The 17342-nt window shown below is 43.8% G+C and overlaps 1 protein-coding gene across 1 annotated transcript in view; it reads right to left on the bottom strand.

Annotated features, from left to right (window-relative positions):
* The window catches only part of C1H10orf67 (chromosome 1 C10orf67 homolog), a 206763-nt gene that overhangs the window by 60701 nt on the left and 128720 nt on the right, over positions 1-17342 (bottom strand). Inside the window, exons 7-9 of the mRNA XM_030201660.1 lie at positions 11138-11244; positions 10962-11027; positions 1502-1589 (exon numbers count right to left, since the gene is read on the bottom strand). Of these exons, the coding sequence (XP_030057520.1) occupies positions 1502-1589; positions 10962-11027; positions 11138-11244 (261 nt within the window). The remainder of the gene's footprint in view (positions 1-1501; positions 1590-10961; positions 11028-11137; positions 11245-17342) is intronic.

Below are 17342 nucleotides of genomic sequence, written 5' to 3'. Positions count from 1 at the left end.
GAATTATGATAAACAACATTGGATTTATTGTTTGAAGACAGTGTAACCGTATTGATTAACAAAGGAGTCATCATTACTGTGGTAAAACCAAAGTGGTTTTAACATATTATATTCGAGTACGTTCTCTGTCCCTAGTGAACTCAAAATCTAAGTTTTTTCTACCTGGGGCAATGGATGGTTAACAGACTTGCCTGGGGTCACAAGGAGCTGCAGTGGGAATCAAATCTATGGCTCTCAGCCATGCACTAACCATTAAGCTACTCCTCCACTCCAATGATATGAACACTACATGGCAATGAGACTGAAAGTGAAACGTGAGCTTCTATATTCTCATTCTAGGTTAATCATTATTTTTGTGTTTATTCTTTTGCCGATAAAGAGTTATGTTTAAGATTTTGTCTAGCTTTTAGGAGGTAAGTTTATAAAGTATTTTTCACACTCTGTACAAAAGGATGCCCCCTAGCGGTGGTAGTGCGAGACTACCACTAGGGGCCATGGGGCCATTTTGCATCCTGGCAGAGTCCTGGGGGGGGGGGGGGGAGCACAGGGATAGCAATCCCGCCCAGGCTCACTGAGTTATTGATGAAGACCCCAGGTAGTTCCTGGGGGGAGTTGAGAGAGTGAGGAGAGGGTTCAACTCTGGGGAGAGGGGGCAGGGTTTGGACCACTGGGGAATGGGGATTGAGGGGGAAGATTGGAGATGGGGATTTCAGACAGGAGAATCACAGATCAGGGGGGAGTGCCACCATGCCTCCACTGACAGCAGCCATGCCACTGGACTATTGATAGCGCACCTGCACTTCCCGCCTCCTCTTGAGGTGGGAGTTAAGTGCAACTGTACTATCAACAGTTGTGAAAACTAGCATGCAATGCCAACTCGCATGTTAGTTCTCACATCTGACGACTCCTCCAATGCACCATGTCTTCCTGTCCCTACCCACATGAGGCAGGGGCTTAGCCAGACAACAGATTTTGGGTGGGCCTAGGCAAGAAGTGGGTGGGCACCAAGTGTTCTCCCCCACCACCAACACCACCATCGAAAAAATATCTCAGCTAATGGGAAATCGCTTCTTTCCACCTTGGCAGTCTGCAGCAGGCATGCGCTGAAAACTGAACACGTGCAGGTGCTAGTATCGTGGAGAGTAGCATTTTCATTAACATCGGGGGAAACTCTTCAGCTGGTGGAGCTTGGGATCCCCACCAGCTACCGCTAAATGTGTGCTACTGTTGGGTGGGCCTGCGTCCTAAGAGGTGGGCCCTGGCCCACCCAGGCCCACCTGTGGCTATGCCACTGACATGAGGCACTAGCATGGGTTTTGTTAATGTGCTAGTGGTTTTAATGTGTGGTAGACATTAGCACTGGTCCTCACTAACATCTCCTGTGTGGTAAAACCCATGCTAACAGCTTAATGCAGTTTAGTAAGAGACCTCCTAAGAGTTACTCTACAAAGTTAATTTAATATGCTTCAAAGAAACATATGATGAAATTAACTTTACATACCGCATAGTTGATGGATATCCGACTAATATGTGCAGGTTGCCGTTGAAGGGATTGTCTAAGAAACATTTCATCCTTAATAGCATGAAGGCTAAAGTGAAAAGAGAAATAAAAAAATAAATAAGAATAAAAGTTTAGAGTACAAATTATTTAGCATTCAAGTTTAATAGCAAATATGTGACTAAATGGGATGGTCCAAAATACCTTATGGATTACTTACATTGGTACCATCCAAATTATACATTAAGGACCTTGCATGGAGAAGGATCTCCATTCATTTTTGGAAGATGGTAAAATGTGATGAATGGTGTTTTCAGTTTGCATACCCTTAAATGAAGTAAATGACAAAGGGTCCGGTTTCAACTGAATCCTCATTCATTCCATTTGTTTTCTTTTTTGCAGCTAACCATGCTCAGGTGGGGATAGGGGAGGGCAAACAAACCAGAGCTAATTATGAGGAACAGGAGAAGCCAGAAGCATAAAACACTTCATAAATTATGTTGAAACTTGTTGACAGGCAGTCAAACAAACCTGTCCCTGCCTCCCCTTTCCCAAATCCTATGGCTGATAATGTCATCAGGACTTGTCTAGTAAAGTGAAAAAAAGCAAAGCAGAACACTATTTGCTGTCCTAGATCCAGTCAGAAGGATCAGAGAGAAAGGTATTGCCTTAAAAACTATTTTACTGAAGTCAAAATCTAAAACAATAGAGAAAGCATCATAACAGGATAAACAGGGTTATGAGAGAAAGAGAGAGGCAGTAGCAGCACCTTTTCTCTCTCAGTGTCACAGAAGACTTACTGTTTTGAAAATCTCTGTCTGTGTGTGGGTCTACAGCAGAACACAGTGATGATGGGAATTAAAAAAAATAAAAACCCAAGCAAACTGGACATAGGGGTAGAGTCAAGGTATTTCTCTGTCAGTATCACATAAAACTGAGTTTTAAAATTCTCATTGGCTCTGAGGGTCCCCAAATGAGCTGCTCCTATCTGGCAACCTGGAGGAACTGCAAACTTACATGTTCTTCCCTTTCCTTCCCTGCCTCTCGCTCGCTCACTCACTCCCTCCCCCTCCCTGGCAAAGCATAACGCAAATGTGTGAAAGGCTGTACTCCTGCTGTGCACGCCGCTGCCGGCCTCCCTTCTTCTCCCTCATTCACCTCATAATATAAGTTCTCGTTTCCAGAGAAAGGAGGGAAGCCAGCAGCGGCACATGCAGGAGCACGGCCCCTTGCACATTTTTATTTTGTTTTGTAGCAGCGTTGATGGAGAGAGTGAGCGAGAGAGAGGCAGGAAAGGGCAGGGTAAAGCACAGAAGCTTGTGGATCCTCCTGGCTGCCATAGCAGCAGCCGGAAGGAGTAGCTAGTAGTTTGGCGCAATGGCACCTATGTCCCTAACCTTGCTGGGGTCGGGAGGGGGGAGGTAAAGAGTGAGAGGACAGGTGAGGCAGAGAAGGGGAGTGAGGGAGGACATTGATGGAGGAGTGAGGCAGAAATGTTCAATGGAGGGATGAAGGGGAGACGCTGGATGGAAAGGAATGAGAGATATGGAAGATCCTGCAAAGGGGAGAGAGAGAGGGGGAGATGGAGGGGGCATGGGACAGAGGAAATTTGCTGGATATGGATGGATGGAGAAGAGGGCAGAAGAAAATGGAGAGTTGCTGGACATGGATGGAGGGGAGGGAGGGCAGGGGAGAGTTGATGGACATGGATGGATGAAGGTGAGGGAAGATAGGAAGGAGATGCACATGGATGAAGAGGAGGGAAGAGAGGAGAAATGTTGGACAAGGATGGAGGGAAGGAAAGACGAAGGAGATGCACACGGATGGAGGAGAAGGGAGAGAGGAGAAATGCTGGACATGGATGGAGGGGAGGGAAGACAGAAAGTAGATGCACATGGATGGAAGGAAGGGGAGTGAGGAGAAATGCACTGAGAGGGGAATTCCCAGTTCTTCATCAGTGCTTTCTTAAGGATATGATGCAATGGTACAGTAACCCCTTCCTTAGGAGAAGACAGTCCAGGACAATCAACATCTCTGCCCTGAACTTTTCCTCTGGCAGAAGCCATCTCCCTGATAAAACCAATGAAAGAGAGACAAGAGATCAGAAGGTATCCCATAAGACTCCTCCTCCGAGAAGTAATATGGATCCTCCTCTGAATCCAATGAAGGGTCCCATTCAGACACTTCACTGTACTCTGGTTGTACTGAATGAGTCTGAGCTTGCCTCACCTCAGTTGATCTATGTCCATGCACCGAAGAGCATTGAGGTACAGCCTTACTCTCTGGCTCTGGGGAAGCTTCCTTCCCCAACGTCGAGAGAGGTACTGTATGCATCAAGGTCAACACCCGTCGAGGTGCCAGTGTCGAGGATCTCTGCAGCAGCTTGGAAGAAGTCTCAGGAAGAAACTGGGCTGCATATGCAGCAAGCGCCCTTGATGCATGAGCAGTGTGCTCCTGCAGCATTTGTGCCAGCTTCTCCCTGAGCATGGCTCGGAATCGCTCATTGAAGGAAGGCATTGGCAAAGGCAGGGGAACCAAAAGAGAGGCAGCTTGAAAGGCGTGAGTATCGGACCGGTAGTGGGGACCTGGCTGCTGGGAGACTCTTGTGCAATAGCATCTCTTACAAGGAGAGGGAGCACTCCTCCTGGTGCCAGTGCTTCTCAGGTACTGATGATGCCGATGCCCTGGTGCTCCCAGCACCATGCATTGAGGAGGACCAATGCATATGCTTCTTGGGCTTCCCCCAATGCACAGTATCACAGTACATTGGTGCTGAAGAGGATGACGTTGAACCCGTATGTGTCCTATGTGCCTGATGCTAATTGGTCCCAGGCCTACTCTCAGCGCTCAATGTCGAAGAAGTGGAGACCTCCTCAATGCTGGTGCACTTAAGTTGGATGCTGAAGTCTTGGCAGCCATCAAAGTTGATGCTTCCGTACCGATGTCGATGTATTGGTCTTCGAGGAGCCAAAAAGCTTCTCCTTTTCAACCTGCCATGCCCTCTGTATCCTCAGCTGCATTTGCAAACAGAGCGAACAAGAGTTAGACTCATGGTCAGGTCCAAGAAACCTGATGCACCAGTTGTGCAGGTCCATCACAGAAATCACCCGATTACATTGGGGGCACTTTTTGAAGCCACTGGGGGTCTTCCTGGACATTGAGTAAAGAATTGCTGCCAAATTAAAGTCCTCATTCTTGAACTGGAAAAAGGGACAGTGTTCACACTGAGGTTGGGGCTCTGGCCTAAAAGGGCCTAGCAATATGTGAGAAATAAAGGAAACTTCGAGGGCCGAAAAAGTAAAGAAATTAAAAAGGAAATTGAAGAGAGGGTAAATTTAGAGAAAAAATTATCTGAAGGAAGATGAAAACCCACATGGGAAGGCACAAGAAAAAAGTACAAATCGCACTGTGAGGAGAACACAAAGATGTGTCCTCCCTGCTCCATGAAAAAATGAAGAGTGAGGGACCACGCTAATGCGTCTGGTGGGAAGGCACCAGCGCATGTGCAGTGGGACCTTGTTAGAAAGTTCTTCATCTCGCTAGTCAGTGTCCACACCGGGCTCCATTGGATGACGTCACCCAGCTGTGAGAATACGAAGGCTTGCTTGTCCTCAAGAATAGTTTATCTTGTTTGGCAGACTGGATGAACCATACAGGTTTTTGTGTTCCATCATCTACTATGTTACTATGATGCTGCTTTGCCCCATCCCTATGATTTGGGGCCTTCCTGCCAATGTTGGTGCTGATTTGCTCCTTTCCTCTGCCTTAGGGTTTCCATGCCTTTGTTGGTGCTGTTGTGTCCCTGTCATGGAACCTTTCTAACAATGTTGGTGCTGCTTTGCCCCCCTCCTTTGGACCAATGCAGCAAATAGAGCCATGTGCTACATATCAGCACAGCACACAGCTTTCTAACACAAGAGTAATGTCAAAGGTTTGCTCCTTAATTTGGTAAGCAAATACTATGCAACAGGACTGGCGCAAAGATGTGTGTTAACACAGGAATGGACACGGGATGAATGCCCAACCAGTCTGTGCTAGTGGCAGCTATGTCTGTCTTGTGGACAAATCTGTGTATGTGCTGGAATACTATTCTGTGCATAAAGGGGACAATTCTAAAAGCTCGTGCCTAGAGTATGCACCACTTACACATGTGAAAAGCACCTTTAATTGCCGGTTTCACTTGTAAGCTTACTCGGCGCTATTCTATAATATAGCATCTATGCGCTTTAGCGTCTAATTCAAAGGCAGGCAGATATGTGGGAGGGGCATGGGTGGGCCAGGGGCACGTTGCTAAGTAAGTATGTAAGTAATAGAATACTGTCAATAAAGCACATTATTTGGCACACTTAGGCATGGCAATTTACACCAGCCATTGGCATGGCATGTGCTCATGTATTGCGTTAATGTTCTATAATGGCATAGGCGCGCCCATATGCCATTGTAGAATGAACACTCAGAATGTGGCATTGGGGTGCATAAAATGAGGCTCCAAATTATAGAATTGCCTCCAGAAGTTTTTCCAATACCAATATTTATGCACAGAATAGCATTCCAGCTCATGCACAGATGTACATGTCAATACAATTATTTTGTGTTTAGACCTATACATACATGCAATTTTCAACAGTCCTGCACTTTACTTTGTTCCAGCATACCTTCCCCTCTGTTCTGTCTTTTACCATTGCTCTTTACAGAGTCCAGAAAAAAATTTCAGTCCAGTTCTGGTTGCCGTATCTCAAAAAATATCTAGCAGAATTAAAAAAGGTTCAAAGAAGAGCGACCAAAATGATAAAGGGGATGGAACTCCTCTCGTAGGAGGAAAGGCTAAAGAGGTTAGGGCTCTTCAGCTTGGAAAAGAGGTGGATGAGGGGAGATATGATTGAGGTCTACAAAATGAATAGAAATAAATAGATTTTTTACTTGTTCCAAAAGTACAAGGACTAGGGGACATTTGAGGAAGTTACATGGAAATACTTTTAAAACAAATAGGAGGAAATATTTTTTCACTGAATGAATAGTTAAGCTCTGAAACTCTTTGCCGGAGGATGTGGTAACAGCGGTTAGTGTATCTGGGTTTAAAAAAGGTTTGGACAAATTCCTGGGGGAAAGGTCCGTGGACGGGCATAATTGAACGAAAACATCTATCTCCATGGGCGTTTATCTCCGAGAATGGGTCCGTGAAGGGGCGGACCGAACTGTATTTTCGAAAAAAATAGACATCCATGTTTTATTCGACAATTTGTGAGCTGGGTGTTTTTTTTTCAGTGATAATGGAAAATGAAAGCGCCCAGCTCAAAACCGAATAAATGCAAGGCATTTGTTTGTGGGAGGGGCCAGGAGTCGTAGTGCACTGGTCCCCCTCACATGCCATGACACCAATCGGGCACCCTAGGGGGCACTTTTACAAAAACAAAAAAAAGGTAAAAGAGCTCCCAGGTGCATAGCACCCTTCCCTTGTGTGTTGAGCCCCCCAAATCCCCCTCAAAACCCACTGCCCACAAGTCTACACCATTACTATAGCCCTAAGGGGTGAAGGGGGGCACCTACATGTGGGTACAGTGGGTTTGGGGGGGGTTGGACGACTAAGCATTAAGCAGCACAATTGTAACAGGTGGGGGGGGGATGGGCCTGGGTCCACCTGCCTGAAGTCCACTGCACCCCCTAACAACTGCTCCAGGGACCTGCATACTGCTGCCAGGGAGGTGGGTATGACATTTGAGGGTGAAAATAAAAAGTTGTGAAACATCATTTTTTGTGGTGGGAGGGGGTTAGTGACCACTGGGGGAGTCAGGGGAGGTCATCCCCAATTCCCTCTGGTGGTAATCTGGTCATTTAGGGCACTTTTTGGGGCCTTATTCGTGAAAAAACAGGGTCCAGGAAAAGTGCCCTAAATTCTAGCTACAAACGCATACTTTTTTTCCATTATCGGCGAAAGGCGCCCATCTCTCCTTGGCCGATAACCACGCCCCAGTTCCACCGTCGCCACGCCTCCGACACGCCCCCGTCAACTTTGTACGCTTCCGCGATGGAGTGCAGTTGAAAACGTCCAAAATCGGCTTTCCATTATACCGATTTATTCGTTTTTGTGAGATAAACGTCTATCTCCCGATTTGGGTCAAAATCTTGGCGTTTTTCTCTTTCAATTATAAGGTGGATAGTCTGCTATTGAGGCAGACATGGGAAGCAACTGCTTGACCTGGGATTTGTAGTATGGAGTGTTGCCACGATTTGAGTTTCTGCCAGGTACTTGTGACCTGGCTTGGCCACTGTTTGAAAAGCAGGATACTGGGCTAGATGGACCATTGGTTTGACCCAGTATGGCTACTCTTATGTTTTTATGTTATGTTCTTATGCTCACAGTAAAGAGGACAATATTAAGTGGGCTAAACTCTTAAATTGGTTTGCTAGGCACACTGGTACTCCTATGGTTTTACTGGCGATCGATGCTGAAAAGGTGTTTGATCGTGTGGAGTGGCCCTTTATGTTAGCAGTTTTGGATACCTTGGGATTTGGTCCACATTTTAAGGCATGGATTTCTATGTTGTACTCTCTCCCTAAGGCAAGAATTAAAGTCAATGGAGTGTACTTGAGTGTTTTTCCGATGGGCCGGGAAACTACGCAGGAGGTGTCTCCTGTCTCCCTTATTGTTTGCACTCATGGTGGAATCCCCGGCTGCCTACATTCAACGAGACCCTGATGTACACAGGATGAAGGCAGGGGCGGTGGAATGACTAAGATTTCTCTGTTCACTGATGATATCCTATTTACTGTGACAGACCCTGAACATTCTTTGCCACATATCATTCAATTGCTGGCCCAATATGTGGTGCTGACTGGATTTAAAATGAATACGAGTAAATCTGATTACATATATCCTTAGACCCAGCGACAGCACATCAGCTTAAGACTACCTTACCTTTTAGTTGGGCCAAGAGACATATTAGGAACCTTGAGGTAAATATTTATCCTAGATATGAGGATTTGTACAAGTTAAATTATCAAGTGGTGGTGCAAGAATTGTCCCTGGCCTTGGATTGATGGCATGCTCATACTCACACTTGGCTGGGAAGGGTGGCAGTGTGTAAGATGATGCTTCTGCCTAGGCTTTTATATTTGTGCTAGACATTGTCTGTTCTGATTCCCAAGAGGATGCTTGTGAATTTGCTGCAAAAGTTGTTTCAGCACATTTGGAGGAAGCCCCCGCTGAGGTCGTCTCAGGGAGTGTAGTTGGGGAAGAATTTTGGGTGTCCCTGATCTTGGGCTGTGCAAATACGTGGAATAGTATCTTGGGGAGTGGCCTGGCTCATGCCTTGGGTGAGGACTGAAGTGTTTTTGATGGCCCCCTTCACTAGCTTCCAAGCGATGTGGACCCAACATCATGTTTTAATTCGAGGGACCTTTACAAACCCAGCCCTCCAGTTTGTTTTGGTCCATTAGGCCTGTTGGTCTAGGCAATTATTGGGGGGCAGGCAGATCTCGAGGTTGACCCCTTTGTCTGTGCTCTCTCCTCTAGTTTCCAGTTGGAGCCGTCTGACATTTACATCTTGGGAGCTGAAGCTATACTACTAATAATTTTACTAGACAAATGCAGCACTGTACACATTATATGCAGGTACTTTCTCTGTCCCTAGTGGGCTCACAATCTAAGTTTTTTTTCTATGTAGGGCAAAGGAGCTGCACTGGGAATCAAACTCAGCACTCCAGGATCTCAGTCCGCTGCACTAACCATTAGGCTACTCATCCACTCCAGCTATACTCAGGGGAGACTTTTTGTTTGTTTAGGGAGCTGCAATTACAATACCAGATTTTGATTAAGGATTTTTATCTTTGTTTACAGCTCAGGCACTTATTAACTGGGACTCTTGATGGTTTAGGTTTGTCCCACAAGTTTACTCCTTTCGAGGACCTGGTGCATCAGGGTTCCCAGCAATACAAAGTGTTCTCTAAATTATATGATCTCCTGGGGTAGCAGAGTTCTCAGGGGACCTTTTTTTCATTTATGGTACAATGGGAGAGGGGACTGGGGGTGAGTTCTTATGGAACAGGACAGGAAAGCCATTTATTGCAATACCTTCCGTGTCTCCATTTCAGCAAATGTAATTGAGAATGGAGTGAAACAGCTGTATAGGTGGTATCTTTCTCTTTCTAAGGTGGCTCAGTTTGCTTTTTCTGGGGGGAATAAGTGCTGGAGGGGATGTGGGCAGGAGCTGTGTATGCTGTGATGGTTTTTCCAGTTATTCCGATCCTGGGCTTGGACTGATTTGAGTGAGCTACCAGTAGGACAAATTTTTTTTGGAGGGGGGTAGGGAGGGGTTATAGGGTTACTTTTGGGTTACTTTTACCTACAAATGCACTCAGTCTGCAGCCCCTTATTACCTCTCTACCCTCATCTCCCCTTACGTTCCCGCCCGAAACCTCCACTCACAGGACAAATCCCTCCTCTCAGTACCCTTCTCCACCACCGCCAACTCCAGGCTCCGCCATTCTGCCTCGCCTCACCCTATGCTTGGAATAAACTTCCTGAGCCCTTACGCCAAGCCCCCTCCCTACCCATCTTCAAATCCTTACTCAAAGCCCACCTCTTCAATATTGCTTTTGGCACCTAACCTTCATACCTTTCAGGAAATCTTGACTGTCCCAATTTGACGACCCCTACTTGATTGACTGTACATTTGTCCTTTAGATTGTAAGCTCTTCGAGCAGGGACTGTCCTTCTATGTTAAATTGTACAGCGCTGTGTAACCCTAGTAGCACTTTAGAAATGTTAAATAGTAGTAGTAGTTACTTTTGGGAAGAAATATTGTTATTATTTACTGTTTGTATTGTGCTTATTTTTTTGATTATACATGGGAAATAAAGAAAAATAAGGTTAAAATATTTTTGTGAAATTAAAGAAAACTAGCAAACTCAGCAGCTTAAAAAAAATGGATTAGCTGCTGTATGGCTGGAGGGCTCTTACAGGAGAGAAGCAACTCCTGGGGGAAGGACAGAGGCCTTCTCTTTTAAAAGTGTCTACCTGCCCCTCCCATGCCTAGATGTCAATACCAGCAGACGGACAGTTCCAAAGAATGTTCAGGCTCCCACAAGCCTGTTGGAGCATACCTGGAAATTGTTGCCTAGCCAAGAAAAATGGTCCACATGGCTAAAGAATATCCAGAAGACTGATGCAGGATGAACTGCAGGACCTGGACTACTCTTCATCCTACTCTGAGATGAGTCAGTGTACCAGGTGCAGGAGAGGCAGTGCTGTTTCTTAACACATGGAATACATTTGGTTTGGGCTATAAGACAGTTTTTTTTAAACATAACTCTATGCCTCATGCAAAGTTGTAACTATTGCAATGGCACCTTTTAAATTTTTCTCTAATTTTCTCGTTTTCCATTAGTTTTCATTCATATTTTCCCTTCTATGACTGTCAAATTTGATTGTATTATGATCACTATTGCCATAATATTAACATACCTTTGCTTTAGGATTGCAAATTTCTTTTCCCATGTTCTGTTATTTAGCTCTAGCTGATATCTCAGACTAAAATGAAAACAAAAAAAAATTAAGATGTTAACATATTTTGTAGATTATAGCAAAAAAAAAAAAAAAAACCCCAAACAAAAAACCAAACTCTTAATTACAACTAATACCTATCTATTAATTTCGTCATATCTGCTTCATTATTCTGAAGTTTCTTGATCTGAGCAGATAAACCTATTTCCGCAGTCTCTGGTGTCTTTTTCCAACTTGTAATAGTCTAAAAAACAAACAAACAAAACATATATAAAAATTAAGATAAGGGAATTTGTAGTTTAAATTTACAAACAATGGGGATTCCAATCTTTCTTTTTGACAGCAAAATGTCTGCTCTGGGCTGGCTTATACTTGGAGAACAGGTTTGACGTTTTATGCTGCCTCATGTTGTCATTACTGGAAGAGATAATAGCATCACAAAAGTTGTACCCTGACAAGAAGGAAGGATGGAATTGTCTCCCCCCTACTGGATGGCCCATAGAGTGATACTGGCTTTGGCTATGAAAAGAAATCAAAATTGCTTACCTGTAACAAGTCTTTTTCATAGACAGCAGGATTGCTCAGATGCACAAGTGGGTTGACTCCCAAGTTCATGGTTGCTTCAATTTCTCAGCACTAAGGAGCATCCTGGATAGATTGCAACCTGGGAGTTGAACAGACTAGTACTATCTAATTGCAGATAGCAGTGTGAGATGAAGGTATAAAGCAAGGACCAAGTAGCTGCTTTCCACATTCTTTCCAGTGAAAGACTTTAGATGAGCTGCGGAAGCAGCAATGGTTTTCTTCAGGTGGTTTGACCTTACTGGACAGAAGGATAGCAGTCTGTTCATAACAGAATTGAATATATAATGCTAGCTAATTAGGTAGAGTATGCTTTGCCACTGGTTTCACAGTTTGTTGGAGCTGAAAAAGATGAACAGCTGCATATACTTTCTTATAGATTCTGTTTTTTTCCAAACAGAGCCTGTCTGCAGTCCACTGTGTGGCGAGACTTCTCATGACAATGTTTGTGCAGTTTAGGATAAAACAGTACAATCACCTTTGGCAAGTATTTAGAGTGAATACATAGGACTATCTTGTTATGATGAAACAGACTATAAGGTTTATACATGACTAACACTTGAAGTTCACTTATACTTCTAACCACACTAACCACTGCTAGAATATCCTGTAGTCAGAAAAAAAGAGATTTTCATGGTTAGATGTTTAAGACACAAGGTTTCTATCAGTACAACGGCAAAGATATACCAAGTGTTGACAACCTTGCAAAATACTTCAAGGAGAAAATTGTACAATTACGACAAAAAATACCCGCCAGCCCTATAGAATACACCACTCTCCTAGACTGTCTAGATCCAGAAGAAGGAACACACCCAGCAGACAGAACCTGGACCGAATTTGAACTATTACCAGAAGAACTCATCTCTAAAACTCTCAAAAAATATGCCAAATCCAACTGCAAACTAGACATATGTCCAAATAGCCTCATGCAAACTGCTCCTCAACAATTCATAACAAACCTAACAAATCACATAAACTACATGCTACAAAATGGACTCTTCCCAAAAGAAAAAGGAAAAATCCTACTCACACCAATTCCTAAAGACACAAAGAAAAACACGAGCGAAATAACCAACTACAGGCCAATTGCATCCATACCACTAATAACCAAGATAACCGAAGGTATGGTAACCAAACAACTCACAAACTATCTAGACAAACATTCAATACTGCATGATGCCCAATCAGGATTCCGTTCGAATCACAGCACAGAAACAGTATTAGTCACCCTAATGACCAGATTCAAACAAAGAATTGCAACCGGCAACAATATACTCCTCTTACAATTCAACATGTCCAGCACCTTCGACATGGTTGATCATGAAATCCTAATACACATACTTGAATACTTTGGCATCGGAGGAAATGTCTTGAATTGGTTCAAGGGGTTCCTAACCCTGCGCTCGTATCAAGTCACATCAAATTCAACCACGTCCAAGGCATGGATACCTGAATGTGGAGTCCCACAGGGATCACCTCTCTCTCCAACTATATTCAACCTAATGATGATCCGTTTAGCAAAACTCCTATCAAACCATAACCTCAACCTGTACATATACGCCGATGATGTGACAATATACATCCCATTCAAACAAGACATCAAAGAAATCTCCAGCGAAATCAATAAAAGTCTACACATCATGAACACATGGGCAGATGCATTCCGCCTGAAACTAAACGCAGAAAAAACCCAATGCCTGATACTCACCTCCCAATACAACACAACAGAATTCAACGTGATAAACACACCAAACCTAAAACTTCCAATCTCAGAAACGCTAAAAATCCTTGGAGTGACTATCGACCGCCACCTAACACTCGAAACTCACGCAAACAACATAACCAAGAAGATGTTCTTCAGCATGTGGAAATTGAAAAGGATTAGACCATTCTTCCCAAGATTTGTCTTCCGCAGCCTAGTGCAATCCCTCATCCTTAGCCACTTGGATTACTGCAACTCATTATACGCTGGCTGCAAAGAGCAAATACTAAGGAAACTTCAAACAGCCCAGAACACAGCAGCCAGGCTCATCTTCGGAAAACCTAAATATGAAAGGGCAAAACCACTACGAGAGAAACTACATTGGCTTCCACTCAAGGACCGCGTTACTTTTAAAACTTGCACACTAGTCCATAAGATCATTTACGGTGAAGCCCCAGCGTACATGTCTGATTTAATAAACCTACCACCTAGAAACGCCAAAAGATCATCCCGAACTCACCTCAACCTTCATTACCCAACCTGCAGGGGCTTGAAGTACAAGACGATACACGAGTCAACCTTTTCCTACAAGAGCACGAAGTCTTGGAATACATTACCACGCAACCTAAGAATGATTAACGAACAAGCCTCCTTCCGTAAACTACTGAAGACACACCTGTTCGAACAAACTTACGGAAAGAGCCAAAACACATAGAGACCACTCACTGTTCACAATGCAATACACATCCACATCTGATCCATCATCCCTTTATCCAGTCAACCATACATTCATCCACGGAACTATGTACACTATATGTCTAGGCGCCTAATAATGCCCTTTTTTCCCATTGTCTCTTTCTAATGTTTCTATGTTGTTGTCCCATTGTTATACTACCAATGATATTCGAATGCCTCGCACAACTCTGTTCAATGTAATCCATAACCTAGTCTTAACAAATGTATTTCTATTATTCAAGTCTTATTGTAAGCCACACTGAGCCCGCAAATAGGTGGGAAAATGTGGGATACAAATGCAACAAATAAATAAATAATAAATAAATGATTTCATCAGATGTGTAAGGATGACATTTCGGTCCAATGGAATAAAAATGTTTCTGTTTTGGTGTTTTGACATGAAGAAGCTTTTTCATGAATCTTGAAACAATGGTACACAGGGAAGTAGGTGCTCTGTCTATGAAGACATGATAGGCTGAAATTGCATTAAGGTGAACTCCAAAAGAAGAGTTTTGTAGAATAAGATAATTGAGAAGGAGGAGGTACTGAAGTATTATTGTGAAGGACACCGAAAGTGGTCTTGCTCATTAGTAAAGCTCTAAACTGAGCACCTTTTCCATTTAAAAGCATATGTATATGCCTTGTGGAAGGCTTCCTTGCTGCCACCAAACTGTCCTGGATTAAAGGGGGCAGGGTGAAAGAGGTAACTATGCCATTAAAGCAAGGGGTTTGCGGTTGTAATGTAGAAGAGTACCGATGTCTTGCATTATTATGGCAGGAAAGATTCATAGCCTGCATGGAAGAAGAACTGAGTCTTTTGAAGAAAAAAATGGTTCTGATGAACCCAGTACAGTGCAATGAGAACCACTGTGTTGGGTCTTCTTTGGAACTTGTGCAGGATTGGGACCTCGTCTAGTCTATAGCTAGTGCATCCTGCACTATTGAGAGGAAGCAGGTGTACTGAGCAGCAGACAGGTAGTTTTGCATTCTCACAGCTGGTAAATGTCTATTTGAGGAGTGTTTCATTTCTGAAAAATACTTTGAAGGGCTTGAGGATCTAAGGATCAATTGTGAGTCTGAAGAACTCTCCTGAGTTTTTCTAGCAATTAATTTTTACCAGTGTTGAGCAGTAATTAAATAAAAGCAAAGCATTACTCATATAAAAGTTCTAGCACTTTTGCTTGTAAAAGCAACTCCAATCTCAAATAGGTTGCTGGTCAATAAAACTGGTGTTATTAAAGATTGGTTGGTGCAGAAACAGTTTGGGTTGGTGCTGATCTCTAGAACATAAGAACATAAGAGTAGCCATACTGGGTCAGACCAATAGTCCATCTAGCCCAGTATCTTAGAAACATAGAAACATGACGGCAGATAAAGGCCATATGACCCATCCAGTTTGCCCATCCTCTGTAACTCCCAATTCTACCTGTTCCTAAGTGATCCCACATGCTTATCCCATGCCTTTTTATATTCTGGAACAGTCCTCGACTCCACCACCTGCACCGGGAGGCCATTTCACGCCTCCACCACCCTTTCTGTGAAATAATACTTCCTTAGGTTACTCCTAAGCCTATTCCCTCTTAACTTTGTCATATGCCCCCTCATTCCAGAGCTCTCCTTCATTTGGAAAAGGCTCTCTTACTGTACATAAATGCCTTTGAGATATTTAAATGTTTCTATCATGTCTCCTCTCTCCCTCCTCTCTTCCAGCGTATACATGTTGAGGTTCATTAGCCTGTCCCTATAATTTTTGCATTCAAGACCGCTTACTAATTTCGTAGCTGTCCTCTGGACCGACTCCATCCTGTTTATATCTTTCCATAGGTGCGGTCTCCAGAACTGCACAAAGTACTCCAAATGGGGCTTCACCAGAGACTTATACAAAGGCACTGTCACCTCCTTTTCCTGCTGGTCATGCCTCTCTTTATGCACCCAAGCATCCTTCTGGCTTTGGCTGTCGCTTTTTCTACCTGTTTGAAAGCTTTAAGGTCATCAGACTCAATCATCCCCAAGTTCTGCTCTTCCTTCGCACACTGAAGCACTTCACCCCCTATACTTACCGTTCCCTCAGATTTTTGCGACCCAAGTGCATGACCCTGCATTTTTTGGGATTAATCCTTAGTTGCCAAATATCCTGTTTTCCAAATAGTGGCCAAGCCAGGTCACAAGTACCTGGCAGAAACCTAAATCATGGCAACACTCCATATTACAAATCCCATACTACATATTCCATACTACATGCTTCCCATTTCTGTCTCAATAGCAGACTATGGACTTTTCCTCCAGGAATTTGTCCAAACGTGGCTTCATTCAACAGAGGATCCTTTACTCAATGCTTTATGTCCCCCAGGTTACAAGGTCCTTCACCAAACTAGAACTAAAGGGTGTGAATCGCCTTCATTTATAAGGTCTTTTTAAAAGTAGAACTATTGTCCCAACTGAACTCTTCTAATCTCAAGATTATTTCCTGCAATTAAGTGATCCTGCGTTGTTGGAGCCCACATGCCTTGTTCTCTTCTTTTGCCCTCAAGGAAGCTGGTCTGCCTCAGAAAGCTGCTTTACTGAATTCCTCTCAGGTATTTGTGCTAAGTTTGCTAATGTTTTATTAGTAGGTGATATTAGTTTGTATCTTGATAACTCTAGGGATATTAAGACAAAGAGCTTACTTGATTTTCTCACCTCCTGGTGATTCTTTCTGCCACATTCCCAATCCTCTCACATTAAGGGTCACCTGCTGGCTTATAGAACTGTACATATAGAGAATTTTTACCTGGGTGACCAATCCTGGTGCCATGCCTCTTGGTCAGATCATAAGATTATGTACTGGAGGGAAGCTACTAGATCTTTTCAGTCTACTGTCACCTCTCCTCCTTTTAAATCGAGAGGCAGAATTGATCCTGTAAAATTCTGGTCTGGAATCTTTGATATTCCACAGCTTCCAGAAGCAGACAGCGAGGATTTCTTGCATAAATGGGATGAGCTATATAGTTGTACCCTGGATAGTATGGCTCCCATCAAATTTTTGCCCAAACTCACCCATAGGGTGTCAACCTGGTACAATCAAGATATTCTCCTCCTGAAGAGGCAATGTAGAAAATTAGAGAGAAAGTGGCCCAGACATAAATCTGAAGAGAACAAAATGCTTTGGAGGAAGGCTATCAGGGATTATAAGAAAAAGAAAAGAAAAACCCTCTACTATAAAGAACAAATTGGTTGCAACCAGTGGCGTAGCAAGGGCGGGGCGGTGGGGGCAGTCTGCCCCAAGCGTCAGCAGGTGGGGGGGATGCTCCATTCCCACTGCTCCCACCCAAAGGGCCGTTGGC

The sequence above is a fragment of the Microcaecilia unicolor genome, chromosome 1 (genome assembly GCF_901765095.1).
Source record: "Microcaecilia unicolor chromosome 1, aMicUni1.1, whole genome shotgun sequence".
In the NCBI taxonomy this organism is placed as follows: Eukaryota; Metazoa; Chordata; class Amphibia; order Gymnophiona; family Siphonopidae; genus Microcaecilia; species Microcaecilia unicolor.
This window is presented reverse-complemented; position numbering and strand designations above follow the sequence as displayed.